We start from the raw sequence: 18,853 nt of genomic DNA on the forward strand, positions 1-18,853 counted from the left end.
CGAGCGACGTCGACGCTCGTCGAAACTCTCATTCGCGTAGCCCTAATTAATTCCAGTGCCAGCTGCAGCTTAGCTCGACGTCGCTCGCGCGCGCCCATTTGCCCCAATGAAAGCTCGAGCAGCTATGCGCAGCAGCAGCAGGATTAGATCGAGTATAGCGGACGCGGCCTGTTTGCCACTATTTCCTACCTCTTTATATATATGGCTATACCTACAGCGGCAGCAGCAGCAGCGGTAGTTACTGTGCATTTACAAACAATACGTGCCGCAGCTGCTCGACTGTATCTCGAGCTATACGTACACCTCTACGTTTTGGCTTTTTATCTTTTTTTTTGCACTTTTTTTTTTGTTTGTTTTGTTTCGAGGGTGGCCTACGCACGTGTTGGTCCTGGAAATATTGCGATACATACGTGCCGGCACAACACGAATTCAATATATATTTACGTGAAACGCGCTTATACGTGATAAACGTTCTCCAGCTGCTAACGTTGATGCAATTAAGTAAGAAGAATTTTGGAAAATCTTCCAACTCGCGACATTATAAGAGAAAATATCGTTTAGTTTATGATTCTTTTGCATAATCGGTACTGTGGTTTACGAATCAATTCTCATGCAGCCTATTGTTTTACATTGTTTGGTCTTTGCTTCTTCTTCGAATTGACTGCTCACAACGGAGTAGGTGTATACTTAAACACGCGCCACTTGTTGTGAAAATACGAGAAATTTGATTACTTTTTCATTCCATCGTGAGCGTTTCAGATCTATCATATAGTGAACAGAGGCGGAATTGGATAAGTGCCACCGCACGTAAATTATAATTTGCCTCTCGTTGATTTTTGAAAACTCGAAAAATGAAGATCGAAGCATTAAAATAAGATTTTGGATTGGATGAAAATACTAAGAATAAGGATCCATCAATTAGGAGAGCTACTAAAATTTATACATAAGGACTGCATTTATTATGATTATTAAAGAGTTTACAGGATAGCAAAACCATTATAATAAAATTGTATTATCATGATAAACGTAGTTATCATAAAATTATGTCATTTAGTTATAAACTAAGATTAGCTCAATATAACTTCATCCAGAACATTTCGAGAGTTAATATACTCAGTAATTTACTATAAGTAAACTCATAGATATCTCATATTTGTCAATAATTTTAGACTTGATTTCTTTTCACTAGTCGCGTGCGACATTTTAATGATCTTCGTGTCCTTTTTTTGACAGGAGAGGAAACAATGTTTTTCTGTACAATTCTTCTTGCACTGGTCTCATACGAAATTTTTGCGACCCTCGTGTACTGTCTTTTGGTGGAAAAGTAAAGTCTGTTTTTGTCCGAATTTCTTCTCGCATTTGTCACATGCGAAATCTTTACGACCTTCGTGAACTGTCAATTGGTGCTTTAACAAATCCGATTTTCTTCCAAATTTCTGCTCGCAGTTATTGCATCCATAATCTTTGCGACCTTCGTGTATTATTTTATGGGAGAGTAAATGTGCTTTTTGTCCAAATTTCTTTTTGCACTTGTCACATGAGAAATCTTTGCGATTTTCGTGTACAGTCAAACCCCGTTATCCGCGGGGGTTCGGTTCCGAAAAAGTACCGCGTATACCGAAACCGCGGATACCGAAGCATTGTTCTTATGGGAAAAGGGGGGTTCGGTTCCTCGTCTATCTGAAATTTCAATGTACGAAAGAGTAAAACACCTTTTTTTTTTATGAAAAATCAAAGTATTTATTTATTTTCGAGTAAAATACTTAGTTAAACTTTTTTGCTTTGCTCTGTGCATCAACTCTTTGTATAAACTTTCATAACACTGCAATGATTTTGTTATATCTTGCTTGAATTGAAGGCTACGAGTCATTATTGGATCATGATTTATGGCTCGTTCAATGAGTTGTTCTGCATCAGCTAAAATTTTAGTTATGATTTATCTTGCATTGTTCTGCATGTTTCCCCAAAGATTTTGCACTCTCTCGAGTTTTTTTTTTCGATGTCGTGGATTGTTCTGATCGAAGACTCGTTGACGTTGAATCTTCTTGCGATTGTAGCAACTTTTTCACCAGATGCCAACGCGTCGAGAATTTTGATCTGTTCGACCAAATTTAAGAACTTTTCTATCGTGCTTGTTTTCGATTGAAACTGTTTATTTTTGGTGTTGGTCGAGACATAATTAAATAAAAATTAATAAAAAAATTTTTTAATTTGACCGCACAAAATGTTAACCTCCAGAAAAAAACCGCGGATACGAAAACAAAAAACCGCGGATACTGAAGTTGGGTCACAAATAGGGGTACCGCGGATACGAAGAATCGCGGATAACGAATCCGCGGATAACGGGGTTTGCCTGTACTGTCTGTTGGTGCCTAATCAAATTGCATTGCCCCCCAAATTTCTTCTCGCACTTATCGCATGAGTAATCTTTGCGACCTTCGTGTACTGTCTTTTGGTGCACAAGCAAATGTGGTTTTTGTCCAAATTTCTTCTCACATTTGTCACAAGCGTAATCTTTCCGACTCTCATGGACTGTCCTTTGGTGAATCAGTATATGCTTCTTAACTCCAAATAGCTTCTCGCACTTGTCACATGCATAATCTTTGCGACCTTCGTGGATCATCTTTTGATGTGAGAACAAAGTAGATTTGTGTCCATATTTCTTTTCGCACTTGTCACATGCAAAATCTTTACAAAGTTCGTGTACTACCTTTTGGTGGGAGAGCAAATGTTTTTTTTGGCCAAATTTCTTTTCAAATTTGTCACATGGAAAATCTTTCTGCCCTTTGTAGATTGTCTTTTGGTGCCCGAACAAATCTTTATGTGGAAATTTTTTCTCACATTTGTCGAATGGGAAATCTTCGCGATCTTTGTTTAGTTGGAAAAGCAGATGTACTTTTTTTACGAACTTCTTTTCAGACTTGTCGCCTACGCGATCTTTGTGACCTTCGTGGATTTTTTTTATATGTACGAGTAAACTCTGTTTATTTCCAAATCTCTTCGAGCACTTTTCACATAAGTAATCTTTGAAAACTTCGTGGAATATTTTGTTGTGCTTTAGTAAAGTTGATTTATTTTCAAACTTCCTCTCGCACTTATTGCATGTATAATCTTCGCGATCTTTATGTACTAATTTTTGATGCCTAAACAGACTCGATTTTTTCTCAAATTTCTTCTCGCATCTATCACATGCAAAATTTTTGCTGCTTTTGTGTTCTGATATTTGGTGTCTACTCAAATGACTTCGGAACTCGAATTTCTTCTCGCACTTGTTGCATGCGTAATTTTTTTCGTCATTATGAATTGTATCTCGGTGTGTTATCATGCTTGATTTTAATATAAATGCTTCCGGGCAAATATCACAAATATATTGTTTCTCGTCTGGAACAGCAATGTTGTGTTCACTTAAATTATCCTTTGAGCCAACTTCTTCGGATTTCTGATCACTTTTATCCATGTTCGAAAATAAATAATCCATGCTCAAAATAAACGATGGATCCTTCTACTTATAAGTTATAGTGTCACGAAAATTGAACGAGTAAAATTTACGTTTTGGAATTGTACAAGCTTGTATCATTAGGAAATACAACATTCATACTAATTTGTGCTCGAATATGATCGGTGTGTCAAGGGACGATGTGAAAATCATTTATGATAATATTTTTGACATTTAAACTACTAAATTGTGAGACTTCCAAGGGTTTGTATATTTATTCCTCATTCTGTATATCCATAAGAATCAACTCATATTTACAATTGCCAATAATAATTAGTTCTCGCATTAGTGGCATGCTTTTTTTACAACCTTTGTGAACTTTTTTTTGGTGTTCAAGCAAATGCGATTTATGCCCAAATTTTTTTACACAATTATCACATGTAAACTCTTTGCGAGTTTCGTGGAACAGTTTTTGGTGTTGTATCAAATTGCCTCGAGACCCAAATTTCTTCTGGCATTTATCACATGAGTAATCTCTACAACCTTCATGGGCTTTCTTTTGGTGAGAGAGCAAATTCGACTTAAGCCCAAATTTTTTTTCACACAAGTCGCATGCGTAATCTTTACGACCCTCGTGGACTATCTTTTGATGGCAAAGCAAATACGATTTTCGTCCAAATTTCTTTTCGCATATATTGCAAGTATAATCTTTGTGACCTTCGTGAACTGTTTTTTGGTGATTTAACATATCCGATTTTTTTCCAAATTTCTTCTCACATTTGTCGCATGCGAAATTCTTATGACCTTCGTGCACTGTCTTTTGGTGGGAGAATAAATGGCTTAAGTGCCCAAATTTCTTCTCGCACTTGTTGCATGCGAAATCTCTACGACCTTCGTGCACTGTCTTTTGGTGTTCAATCAATTTCGATTTTTGTCCAAACCTCTTCTGGCACTTGTCGCATGCGAAATCTTTCCTACCTTCGTGGACTATTTGTTGGTGTATGATCAAATTGCTTCGGTCCGCAAATTTCTTCTCGCACATGTCACATCCGTAATCTTTCTGACCTTGGTGAACTATCCTTTGATGACGAAGCAAATTTGATTTGTGTCCGAATTTCTTTTCGCACTTGTCGCATGTGAAATCTCTACGACCTTCGTGCACTGTCTTTTGGTGGGAAAATAGATGACGTTCATATCCAAATTTCTTTTCGCATTTGTCACATGCAAAATCTTTTCGTCTATTGTGAATTGTATCTCGGTGTGTGATCATGCTTGATTTTAGTAAAAATGACTCCTGACAAATATCACAAATGTGTTGTTTCTCGTCTGGAACAGCAATGTTGGGTTCACTGAAATTATCCTTTGAGCCAACTTCTACGGATTTCTGCTCACTTTTATTCATTTTGGAGCTTAAAATAAACGTTCTACTCACAAGTTATAGTGCCACGAAAATTGAACGAGTATAATTTGCGTTTTGGAATTGTATTGTTTTGTTTCATTGAGAAAGACAATATTCAAACTAATTTGTTTTTACTCGAATATGATCGGTGTGTGTCGAGTGGACGATGTGAAAATCATTTATGATAATATTGTTGACAAATAATTTATCGGTTTATTAATATAATTCCTTTTATAATTCCAACCTGTTCTAATTACTAGCGATGTCGGATTTGAAAAATTACCGTCCTTGGGCAAACTTTTTTTGTCACCAACTTGAGGGGGCTAAGAGATAGAAATATATACCTACTACGGAAGTAATCCGAAAATCTAAAATCTTGTCATAAACCCTAGCTTAATGTACAAATGTAATTTAACCCATTAAGTCCGGGACGGACACATTTTTAATACTTTTTTTAACCTTTGTACTTTTGCTGAAACTGGGGTCTGGAGATCTTGCGAGTAAGCATATTCTACGCAAAATTTACTGAACTTTCCAAATCCGGTGTCAGATTTTCGATAGCTCGTCAGTAATCATAACAATAGTACAGCGAGGCGTCTGTCTGTCTCTTTCTCGCATTAGGTAGACAACTGCTCGCACTATTCGAAATCAATAATTTTACGCCCATTTTGTTTAATTACTCATTAGTTAGTACGGTAAGGGGTAATTTTTAACATACCAATCGAACGGTAGTGACTTGAAGCATAACATATTCGTTTTTGGGTTAAGATCTGTTGTTTAATAAAAAAATGATAGCTTAAAATGTATGAAATTATGATGGCCTCCCATAAGAGCCCATGTTAAATTTGCTAACTTCAACGGCTTCGTTCTCAATAATTAGTACGGTAACCCATGCTGAAATTTCTATAGAATATCAAGGGCACTTTAAACATTTCTGCAAAGTTTCATGAATATCTGTTGTCGACCCGTTTTACTGATGTGCCACCTTAAGTTACTGATTTATCTGTTTATACATTGCCTTCCTAATTTGAACAAGGGCTAACTTGCAATGGCGGATCAGACGAATTGCCGCCTCATGCAAACTTTATTTACTACCCACTTAAGGTAGCTGATTTTTAAAAATCCAAAAAATTATATTTGAAGTATTTAAATAAGATTAATTATTGATTGATAATTAAAATTAAGGAAAGGATAGAAAATTATGAGGGCTTTGATAGTTACCACAAGTATAAAAAAGTACAAAAGATAGTTTTAAAATTGTATGTTTAAATAGTAATAATTATAAAACATGTTTTTTTTACTTTTCATTGAGCAAATTGGCCAATAAATTTTTATAATCTATCGATTGATTTAACTTGGTTTCTTAGACGATTTTGAAGGACTTTAATTTTACTTTCAATTTATGATGATACAGCAAAATTATACAGTAAACGATGCAAATAAATGTAATAAAATGAACCAATTTTATTTTCAACAGGAACGCTGACCCACAAGTCGACGTACAAGCAGTTCGTGGGCACGGTGCACGTGATGAAGGCCGTGGCGTCGCACATGGTCGTCACCTTCTGCACCCGGGGCGGCGAGGGCCACATGTTCTCGCTGCTGCTCGGTCGCGAGCATCGACTGCCGAAGAACGACCTGCGTGGCATTCGCAAGCTGCTCGAGCGAAGAAACCTCCAGCTGCTGGTCACGAGGGAGAGCTGCCACAACACGGCGGCGACCGTGGCCTCGTCGACGTTTATTCTCCAGCTGCTTCTGTTCTCGATCCTCCCCGTGCTCGGTTACAATCGATACTTCGTCGAGTGAGAGAGAAGAACTCGTACATCTTGGCGCTCGCGGGAGAAATAATTCGTATAAGCTTCGACCATTCGTATGTATGATCGTTCAGGGGGAAAATTTTTGTTTTCCAACTTTGTTTTTTTTTTTTTTTTATCAAGAAGATCAAAAACTCATCGTGTCGTAGACAGCAAGCTAGTCCAATAGACTTAAGATCGCTAGTTAAGTATAAATGTGTAATTGCCATAAACTTTGTTATTATACAATCTTTACAATAACGTATGCGCACTGGAAGTAAAGTTACAACGTGAAAACGAAATCCAGAGCTTTTGATGCAGATCAATGTAATTCGTGTGAACTCATACAAACTTGTGACGTACTAAAGTTGCTTTTGATTATCTTGCATTCAGTCTTAGATTAGTATTTAAGAAATGAGTCTTTAATTAGAGATATCGATTAAGTTTAATTTCTATTTTATATATAATAAAAACTTTCATTCAATAGTTTTTTTTACTCTATAATTACACACGACGACCAATTTTATATATATTTTTACGAGTGTCAATTGAATTGAACTTTTTTATACTGTACCAAGCACGAAGTCATGAGAGCACAATTTTAAATTTACGGAACAATTGTCATTAAAAGACAATTAAAAAATCATAACGAAATTGAGTGATTTATATCATTTTCTGTGCTATAAGCTAACTTTTTTAAAACATTTGCGAAGTTTATCACGAATTAACAAATCGTCCTTATGTTGTCACACTTTTTAAGCCTTTTCTACAAAAAAAGTACTTGTTAAGTAGTTGAACTGTTTAATAAATGATTGATTTAACCAAAATTAAGTAGTTATTTAAATGAGATTGTGCTTTTTTCATAGATGTTGACAGAAAAGAATAGTAAGAGAACTAAAACCATTTAATCAGTCGTTAGAACGTGTAACATAATTTATAATAAATATTTATATTTATAAAGAATTTAAAATTTTAGTAGCCAGTAATACCATCTGATATTTAATAGATATAATACTAAGCAATTTATTTATTTCAAACTAGAATTTTTTGCCTCGTACGCGACTGGCTGATGCTTGAGCAAATTACGCCATCTAATAGTTCATTTGAATTTCAATAAGGGAATTTACTAGAAAGCTGTAATTTTTATTTGAGATAATTTGGTGGATGATTTAATTTAATTTAATGAATATAAATTTACCAACTTAATTCCAATGTGGTATATTTTAAAATGCAAAATTTTTCATCACTTAACAATGCAAATTTGATCTCGTAATTTTCGTCGTTGATCGATGAATGGTATTTTGGTGTTTTAAAAATCAAATTTGAAAGTATTTGAATATTTCTTTTTCCAAATTTTCTGGGCTAAATACATTTTTTTACAATAAAGAGTAGTCATGTCCATAACTGCAGTTTGTTAAGTTTATATATATTTGAATGTTGCAGCTGTATTAAAAAAAGTCCACGTCTAGTTTATTTAAGTTTTCCATCGTATTCAACTTGATAAAGTTAAATGTAGGATCCAAAAAGAATCTATAGCTTAAAATAATATAGCTTAACTTAGATACATAAAAAGTTGCAATTATGCATATTTTACTATAATGATTTCAGTGCTCGGATTGAAGTCACAATTGAAAAATCATCATTTTCTTCTAAAGAAGCTCATCTAGAGTATAAAATAATGTAATATTACTAACTCACACTAATTGTAAATATGATAGAAAATTTGTTGTTTATATGCACAATAATTTGCGTTCTATATAATTTATCTATCGCAAATAGTATATATTTTTAGAAAAAAAATACCAGAAATTGTTTTGTAATTGATAAATATTAGTTTTGAAAACATTTCTGATTAACGTGTACGTCGTATTTGTTGTTAAATAAAATTGTTAAAAATAAAGTTATTGTTAATACGGATCCAAAAAATAGTCAATGATGCGGTGAGAAAGTTTATAAATATTATGTTAAATTATATAGAAAAGATGATTCAGTCGCTACTTTATACAGTGGGTAATAACTTATCAATACTTTAAAATGCATAATGTCATGTGCTTACATGTATAAGAATCGAGAACAATAAAAAATGTTTAATATCAACAACTTGTTTTACAATTACTTTACCGCTCAAAAAAAAGGTTTGAAATCGAAAGAACTTTTATTCAATTTTTAGAAATAGCACGATCTCTAACTTTTGATCGAGTGTAATCTCAGCTTGGCTATTTTTAAATATGTTGAGAACAACTCTAAGATATTACACTTTCGAGTCATAGCTATCGTTTGCTGATAACATTTCTACCACCTTGACTTCATCTGCTGGTACTAATTCTATTCAATATTTGTAAACACTTCGAGCACTCGGGATTGATTAGTTCTTTCTTTTGCTCACGATAACACGTTGCCATTTCGATTTCATGATTTGTAACACTAAATAATTTTCATTGCATTTAATGCAAATAAAGTTATTCAAGGACTAGTCTTAAATTCAATAAAATGGAGTCTAATGGTCCATTCAACTTTGCTGTCGAGTAATCGTCATTGTGCAAATTAAAATAACTATATGAGTATAATTGTATTTTTTTTTTAATTTTATTGATATTTTCAGAGTAAAAGAATCTAATGATGGGTACCATAACGAAAATGCCTATAATGATACGAGAGATCAAGCGTTCGATACTGAAAATTCGAAATATGCGCAAGTAAATTCCGTAAGTTGAATGATAAATGCAATTGATTGAATTTTTTTACAAAATATATTCATACGATTTTATTTTGATAACAGATTCACACACTTGAAGAATACAGTGGAATGAATAATATTCAACTTAACGAAGAAGCCAAAGTAGAGTTTGAGTGCAGTTTATTAGTACCTGGTAAAGTGAACGAAGAAACTCATAAATTTCAACAACCTAACCAAGAAATGAAAATAGAATTGGCGTACCCGGATGTGAAAACCGATGTGAATTTATCAGTGTCCGATGAAGCAAACGATTGGTCTCATCGGTCTGATCAATATGAAGATGTTAAAATTAGCGATGATTTTGCATCACATTCCTCGATTCAAATTGAAACTGAGGAAATAGTCAAGAAAAGGTTTCTTAGTGATACTCAGAAAACTATAGATTCAAATACTGGAGGCCAACTCAACGGACAGAAAATGAAAATGTGTCCTCTAGTAAAGAAAAGAAAACAATCTATGCAATGCAAGTTGTGTTTGAAAAAATTTTCTTCAAAACAAAGTCTGGAAAGACATATTGATATAGTGCATAAGTGTATCTCTTACCCTTGTAATGATTGTGGAAAGGCATTTAAAAGCAAAGATTATCTCAAGGTACATATTGATTCAGTGCATAAATGTATCTCTTACCCTTGTGATGATTGTGGAAAGGCATTTAAAAGCAAAGATTATCTCAAGGTACATATTAATTCAGTGCATAATCGTATCTCTAATCCATGTCACACTTGTGGAAAGTTATTTAAAACCAAAGCTTCTCTTAAGAAACATATTGATCTAATGCATAACTGTATCTCTTACAATTGTGATATTTGTGGAAAGACATTTAAAAGCAAAACTTCTCTTAAGAAACATATTGTTGTAATGCATAACTGTATCTCTTACAATTGTGATATTTGTGGAAAGACATTAAAAAGCAAAACTTCTCTTAAGGTACATATTGATATGGTGCATAATTGTACCTCTTACCCTTGTGATGATTGTGGAAAGGCATTTAAAAGCAAATATTATCTCAAGGTACATATTGATTCAGTGCATAATAGTATCTATTATCCATGTCACACTTGTGGAAAGTTATTTAAAACCAAACCTTCTCTTAAGAAACATATTGATGTAATGCATAACGGTATCTCTTACGATTGTGATGATTGTGAAAAGTCATATGAACACAGAAGTTCTCTAATGGCCCACATTAATTCAGTGCATAATCGTGTCAACTACCACTGTCAAACTTGTGGAAAGACATTTAAACGAAAGGATAATCTCAAAGCCCATGTTGATTCAGAACACAGAGGTCGAAAATATTATTGCGATATATGCTTGAAGTCATATAAACATAAAATGTCTTTAATAACCCATACTGTTTCAATGCATAATTGTATTACATACCTATGTTATACGTGTGGAAAGAGATTTACACAAAAGGGTGCTCTCACAGCCCACGTTGATTCAGAACACAGTGGTCGAAAATATTATTGCGATATATGCTTGAAGTCATATAAAAAAAAAAAGTCTATAATGACCCACATTGTTTCGATGCATAATTGTATTACATACCCATGTCACACGTGTGGAAAGAGATTTAAACATGAAAGTAATCTGAAACGTCATATCGATTTTGAGCATATTACTATTTTCCCGTGTGACATTGTAGAAAAACGTTCACGTAAAAGGCAATTGTGAAAACAAACATTGATTAAGCCCATGAGACTTTTAAACTAAAAATTAATCTGAAAATACATTTGGATTCAATGAATAATGATCGAAACCCTCACAACTGTGATATGTGCAAAAAGTCTTTCGAAATGAAATAAAAATTCACATCGATTCGACGCTCAGAAGAATAAACATCGTGCGATATTTTCAAGAAAACATATTAAATTGAAATTCCAATAATTGGAGTCAAGTCTTCTCAAAAATAACGAAATAAACTTTTATTTTTTTAAATTAAATTATTAATGAATAGTATAACAATATAATTAAACCATAATTACTTGGAACATATACAAATTTAATTTCTGAAGAGAATTTGGAAGTATGTGTCGATTGAACGTTAATATCACATAATTAATCAATTTTATATCTTTTAATTAAATAATTTGAAGCTGTATCATTTAAATGATAACATTTAGTCAAACCTACAGCATATTGAAATTATGGTAGACTTTCTAAAATGTAAAACCTTCAGCTTCTTCCAATAAATATTGTTATTCCCATTTTTTATTATAAAATGCTAATAAAATCTACATTACTTTAATAATCACTTTCCATTGATCCAAAAGACTATACTATGATCCTCGAAAAAACGAAAAATCGAGGAAAAACATACGCTTAAATTATACTGTAAGGTCTGCTTCAAAAAATAATTATTGAACTTATCACAGAGCTCCCTCGAGGAGGTATAGAAAAATTTAACTTGTAATGTTTACATGATAGCCGACTACGACGGTTGTATTCTTAATAAAAAATCCATATTTCAAATGTTCAAAAACTGTTCATGGGAAGATTAATTTTTCCTTAAAATTTCATAATTTTTTTTTCTTTCAATTGTACGCTCCTGATGAGCTTTTTAGAGATTATCGAAATATATATTTTATCCCACCTAAATTCTGAACAGCGAGATGCAATAGATAATACGAGATAATTTACTCAAAACCCAAGATGCGAGTAAAAACCCAAGAAACTCGAACGAAGTAAACACCGCAAATAATCTCTCACGAAAGGATATTCGATGATTGAGATTAATTTGACAATTAACTTTTCCAGATTTATCTGCCACTTGACAGCTCGAGACCGTAAGCTCCTTGGCATCCGCTGTGCAAACGGTATGAATTTCTCTATTTTGCAGAGCAGCTGTTACGTATTTTCTTACTCGCGTCTGAGTATTTTCGCGAAGTAAGTAAGTTCTGTCGCCAGACTTTCAAGATTACTTAAGATCTCAATTACGCGCTTCGTTCTTATCTGAATTGTCCAGCTTTTTCTTCATTCTTTTTTCACTATGAATTGTTAGTATGTCATTAATAAATCTCGGTTAATTTAATAAGATAAATTATTAAAATTAGCTCAACTATAATTTTTACTATAGGAGCTACTACATGCTCAGTAGATTATTACAAAATTTGATCGTGAACTTGACAAAAATATAATCATATAATCATATTAATTGATATGTAGAATGAACTAGAACCATCGAGAATTTTATTGTATTATTCCAAAAAGTTGCAAAGCAAATTCTAAAAAGTGTTCAATTCTTGTAAATTAAATTCATAGTAATATAATGCCTAAAATTTCATTTTTATAAAAACATTTGAAAACGTTTCCTGTATTGTTTAATTGTTAATCAATGAAGCAGATAATAAATTCTAAACTCTTTGACGCAGAGCTTGCAAATATTAAGCTTACAGTAAACTCAAGCTATCGATACCGGCCTCTTTTGTCTTACTATGTCAAGCTTTGCGATGCCGGTCAAACTACTATGAGTAGGTAAGTTAGATCTCTTCGGGCACAAAGAAGCTTTATGATAAGTTACCAGTGTGTAGTAAATATATTAGCGTTAGAAACAACGATAATATTATATCTTAGTTATTTTGTACAAGTACTGAATTTATGAAACTATCCACGAATATCTTGGTATTGAAAAATTTACTTTAGCAAAGCTGAACGAGTAAAGAGATAATTCGACAGAATCGAAGACTCGATGAGGTAGCAAAAATCGATAATAATCTTGGGTTAATTTTGAAATATTATCGGCTAAATCGAGCCAATGACGGGATAATTTAATCATCGTGCGCACATTGACTCTACGAAGATCTAAATGTGCTTCTATATAAATAGCCGGCAATTACAAAAATTTTAAAATAATAAATAACAAGAAGCTATTTTTCACTAGCCGCGCGAGACCGAGCCAATTCAACTGGAAAATCGTTCGTTGATAAATTTGCAATTATCGTCATTGTCGAGTGTACAATGTTGGAAAATCGCATCATTCAATCGAGCTCGTAACCGAGAATAAGCGCTTTTATAAAAAAATTAATTTTATACCCCATATATCGCGCTGTCACCATTTTAAAAATAATAATTCGACCCAATATCGTCGGAATTTAGCGATGTATGTTATTTTTTAACGTTATCGTTTACGATCATCGACCATTATTGTATCGATAAAAAAAAGTATATATCTCGCGTACACCGGCAGCATCCATCGGCGTTATAATTTACAGGCTACAATTTAATTTAGCCCTGCTGCTGCTGCTGCTGCTGCCGTGTCTCTGTAGGCCCCCGCGCTGCACTCAGGTAATATCCATCACGCTACCCGCGCGCGGGAGGGAAGCAATCGAAGCTGTATCGGGACTCGGTTGTATATCGATACATACAGATAGAGATACATTACATACGTAGCTCAACTGGGTCACTACAGGAAGTTTCGTTCGTTACATTTATCAAACGCGAGAATTATGGATCATTAATTACATCGTATACGCGTGTACATCCTTATCGGGGGACGAACGGCACGTAAATTAGAATCAATCAAATGGCGCTCGGTTTAGCATCTCTCGATTAATAATTCAACAAATTAGAAATCATATTCATACCTATATAACGACGATCGTTAACCGTATACATAATGCGCGCCACAAGCTCGACTCGAGTCTAAAGAGTTGACATAACAATAATCGTTCCGTTCGCGAGCTTATACTCGGTCTGATATGTATACATACAGAAAAGTGACAAGTAGCTAGCTAGCTAGCCTAGCTATGTGCTGGCTATTATATAGTATACAGGCGCGCTCGCGCGCAAGCTCTGTAATACAAATACGCCGTATACATACCGTTTCCGTACCCTACGTGCAATATATATCTAGAGGCGAGAGCCTAGGCTACGACCCGGGATTGACGTCACCGAGCGCCGAGGCACATTATATAGCGTGTATAGCATAGCATAGCATAGCGAAGCGGAGCGGCGTGACGTCAAGCTGGGCCGTGAGCTTACTGCGCTGCTGCTCTCCCTTTGCCCCCTTGAGCGCTGCTTGCTGTTTTCTGTTATATACATACTTGCACACACAGACACATACATTCCTGTGCGCTGTGTGCAGTTGTGCAGTCGTTGTCCTCCTTCGCAAGTACAAAGCTTGCGCACGGATGCACACACGGATCTATATACCTAAAGTATGAATTATGAACAATAATCGCCTTTTTCTTCCTCTTCTTCGTTTCTTTTTTTGTTTTTTGTTACATCTGCATGTAGTATACTTCAATACGAGCTAGCTTATAGCTAGCGCAATTCGCTTTGTGTAAGCTCGTATTCCTGAAAACGAGAGAGCGAGAGAACTGTAGTAGAGTGTAATACGGTTACATCGAAGGCTGCAGCTCTTTGCGCGCGGCGTATACCTCTCACGATGCCCTCTCGATTTTCGTCACTGCTGCTGCACACACAACATCTATAGCAGAGAGGGATTATAAACCAATACTCGTGTGGGCCGCAGGGCTTCGAGAGAGCAAGATCGAAATTCGATAATTGTCGCGTGCTCCCACAACCAAGAGTGCAGTGGGTGTTATGTATATCCGATACGTATATATACTTTTTTTTTTACAACTGTATACCGTACACGAGCGCATTCCTCTAGCTGGCGGGGGTTTATATATCGGGAAAATTTCGTTTATCCGATGCGGAATTTACGCGACGAATTAGCAACGTCGAGGCGAAAATTAGAAAGGCAATGAAAAAATATTGTATGTACAGGGCACGCGTATATGAATTTTCAGCTTATGTAGCGTATAGAGTAACGAACGAACAAAAGCACTTGCATCGGTTCTCCGGTTCTCTCTCTGCCTCTACTTGATAGCATCGTCGTCATCGCGCATCGGGCCAGCAGCGACCTGCGTCACTACTCGAACAATAACGACGACGAAAAAGAATGATTTACTCGAGAGGCTCGAGACGACGCTTAATATATAGCCTATAGGCCAAGTAGTAAGTGCGTATATACAGGGACCGAGAGTCAAAGCACAACCCTGAGTCATGCGTGAGAGATGACGTCGATGATGATATACAAAGCTCGCAAGCGACAGAGACGACGACGCGAAAGCATTTCGAGTAAATATAAAGACGTTGTATATTATATATGTGCGTAAGAGAAACGGAGAGGAATTTGCGTAGTTACGAACGCCGATATTATATATATTCGATGTTCGGTGTTTCCCCGAGATTAATATACGTATGAAATATGTATGTATGTGTGTGTACAGTACGACCAGGCCGCAGCCGAGCGGCGCGGATAAAAAAGCTCGCGCGCGGCTGATCAGTAATCGCGCACGATGTATACACGAGATCGTCACTCGACGACGACGACGACGATACAGGCCTAGAGATATATATGTAAACAAATTTTCGCAGCTTCGCTACGTAGCGACAACAAGAGCACGACATTGTCACGCGGTGCGTTATGTATTATAGACAGCACAAAGTTCGTTAGAAAATTTAATCGGCCTGCGCTTATGATTCTCGAGTAAACGCGCGTGCGAGTACCGAGCGATCGGTCATGTAGCTCGTATAATTATAATATATATTCGATGATCGAGGGAAAGAGAGATGCCGAGCGCATATATACGGTCGAGGTCAGAGATTGCATCGAATCGACGCCGATTCATTTATTGGTTCGATGTAACGTTACGCAAATCCGTAACTGAAGCATTGGGCTTAGAAGCGAGATGCCGAATGAATTAATTCTATGCTGCTTGATGCATCGAGGGTAGTAGGGGTGGTGTATTCGTACATAAAATTAATACATGAAGAAATGGGGCGTCCAGATTTTATACGTACCTACATGCTGCGTTTCGTTAATATAAGAATTGGAAATTTTTTTGCTACTTGCGAGTCCGGAATACTCCATCTGTTGGTGGGATCGAAAAGCTCATGATCAAAGGTGACGCTTAGGATTGCAATGAATCTTTTTGGATTATTGATCCTCGCATTTTCCTTACAAAAATACAATTCATATTTAAATCGGGTAATCAACAGGGTAAAAGCAACCGTTGCACAAATGAAACTTGGATAAAATTCTCCGTCTATAAAAAATTTGTATTTCTACGATTACCCTCTAATCCAAAGTGCGCTCGAAGCGTTGCTTTAAAAGCTTTGTTCGTATGATGAACTTGCGATTGACCACAGCTCATTCACAAACTCGTTGGAAATAAATACATCGACGTTGCGAGAAATTGCTCAACTCGAGATTTCAATCGAAACCCTCGACGAATCCATAATACGAACAATCCAGGAATACGACATCGTGGGCGTATGAAAGATCGCGATTGTATCATATACACATATTTCGTTCGAACCTCGGCACACGGTACGTAGTGGTATCACGCGAACGATATTTATTTTATATAGATTTCCGTCAAACGACGTAGGTTTTTGCATTATATAGCCCATCCTCCTCCCTCTTCGCTCTCTGTCTCGCTCCACCTCCGCGCGAGAGAGACAACTATTTATACATGCCGATTTATTTCAAAGCGACACACTGCGTCGTGTATACGAGCCCATGTGTGGTCGTGTTTACGAGATATATAATAACGAGTGTGTGTTTCTGTTTTTTGTATATACACTACGTTTGCGTGGTCGAGTTATTTTTTTCGTGCCGCGCGACCAGTGCAGCGGCAAAAATCGCATACGAGATCTATAGTACGTGCTTATATATAGCACCGATTTGCGTCAATTCGTTCGCGAAAAATGATGTAAAAGGGCTGTGTATAAAGACGTACACACGGCGACGATCGTCGTATAATTTAATTTCCATTTTTAATCGTCGCCGAGCAAGTATTTTGCCCGGCAATCGCGATTTTCCGTGCGAAATCTCGATAAAATAAAAGAGTATTAGACGGACAGATCGGACGCAATTGGGTTTTTGATTTACCGAAACAAATGACTTGGTTTAGGGGCAGAGGTGAATCTATTATCGAGATTTATATCTCAGCATTTAATATAAAAATGAGAAAGATATATAATAGGCACCCTCGGCTATTGTTGCCATCCGTCAACGCCATCTCAGTCGAATTTTATAAGGGTTATGAAAAAAATGCTTTATGTTCGTTTAAACGCTTAAAAATGTATTCTGAATGTAAAAATTATATACATAATCATATGTAGATGAAGCAACCATGGGTACATTTTTAATATGGCTTTTCATTACAAAATAGTTAATCATGATCAAAAGAGGGAAAATTCTTTTAAACTATTGCAAAAGATATTCGATCACGAATTTCTCCTATGGTTTTCACGGAATGAATTCTAGGTGATATTTACCACCGCAATGAATCTCTTCTTGATGCCTAAGCAAAATCCATTTGTGTCCAAATACCATCTCGCATTTATCGCATCCGAAATCTTTCCGATCTTCATGAACGACTTTTTGGTGTCTGATCAAAATCGACTTTGTTCCAAATTTCTTCTCGCATTTATCGCATGCGAAATCTTTGCGACCCTCATGGACTATTTTTTGGTGTCTGATCAATTTCGATTTTTCTCCAAACCTCTCCTGGCACTTGTCGCAGGCGAAATCTTTGCGACCTTCGTGGACTGCTTTTTGGTGCCGGAACATATCTTTTTTTTGTCCAAATTTCTTTTCACATTGGTCACATGAAAAATCTTTTCGGCCTTCGTGAACTGTCATTTGATGTCTAATCAATATCGATTTTCGTCCGAATTTCTTTTCGCACTTGTCGCAGGCGTAATCTCTCCAACCTTCATGAACTGTCTTTTGGTGCCTGAGCAAATGTGATTTATATCCAAATTTTTTCTCGCACAAGTCACAGGCGAAATCTTTCCGGCCTTCGTGGATCGTCCTTTGGTGGCGAAGTAAAGTCAATTTGTGTCCATATTTATTTTCGCACTTGTCGCATGCGTAATCTTTGCAACCTTCGTGGACTGTCTTTTGGTGAATTTTCAAATTCGATTTTTGCCCAAATTTCTTCTCGCAAATGTCGCATGCGTAATCTTTACGACTTTCATGAACGATCTTTTGGTGCCAAAGCATATTCCATATTTGTCCAAATTTTCTCTCGCACCTATTACATGCGAAATCTTTACGAACTCCGTGGGCTACTTTTTTATGTCTGAGCAAAGTCGATTTCTGTTCAAATTTTCTTTCAATTTTTTCACATATCACATCTTCGCGACCATCATAGACAGTATTATGGTGTTCATTTACCGGATGATATTGATTTACCGGACCGGAAAAATCAATTTCATTGCGGGCGTAATCTTCTTCCCATTCATAATCTTTTTGTTTATTGTAAATTGTGTTATTTGACCGAATCATTCTTGATTTTTTTCTAATTATCTTCTGAAATATTACATAAACGTTTTTTACGTCGGCTGAACAACAGTGTTGTACTATCTTAATCTATTTTCTAAAAATCTAATTTAATTTACCGTGAAATTTGAATAAGTAAAATTTTTCTCCAAATATTATTTTGTGTCTTATGGACTCGAGAAAC

The 18,853-nt window shown here is 35.6% G+C and overlaps 2 protein-coding genes across 3 annotated transcripts in view; both read left to right on the forward strand.

Annotated features, from left to right (window-relative positions):
* The window catches only part of LOC106652945, a 39,310-nt gene extending 31,507 nt beyond the window's left edge, over positions 1 to 7,803 (forward strand). For both annotated transcript variants that reach the window (XM_014372147.2, XM_014372146.1), the window contains exon 3: positions 6,313 to 7,803. In XM_014372147.2, the coding sequence (XP_014227633.1) occupies positions 6,313 to 6,641 (329 nt within the window). In that variant the 3' untranslated portion in view covers positions 6,642 to 7,803. The remainder of the gene's footprint in view (positions 1 to 6,312) is intronic.
* Positions 7,804 to 8,990: 1,187 nt separating this feature from the next.
* Positions 8,991 to 11,210, forward strand: LOC106652883 (zinc finger protein 99-like). Its single transcript, XM_014372044.1, has 3 exons — positions 8,991 to 9,153; positions 9,231 to 9,333; positions 9,408 to 11,210. The coding sequence occupies exons 1-3, from the start codon at positions 9,119 to 9,121 to the stop codon at positions 11,040 to 11,042; spliced, it is 1,773 nt and encodes a 590-aa protein (XP_014227530.1). The 5' UTR covers positions 8,991 to 9,118; the 3' UTR covers positions 11,043 to 11,210.
* The last annotated feature ends 7,643 nt before the right edge of the window (positions 11,211 to 18,853 follow it).

The sequence above is a fragment of the Trichogramma pretiosum genome, unplaced genomic scaffold (assembly GCF_000599845.2).
Source record: "Trichogramma pretiosum strain Unisexual culture from Peru unplaced genomic scaffold, Tpre_2.0 scaffold3, whole genome shotgun sequence".
NCBI classification, from domain to species: Eukaryota; Metazoa; Arthropoda; class Insecta; order Hymenoptera; family Trichogrammatidae; genus Trichogramma; species Trichogramma pretiosum.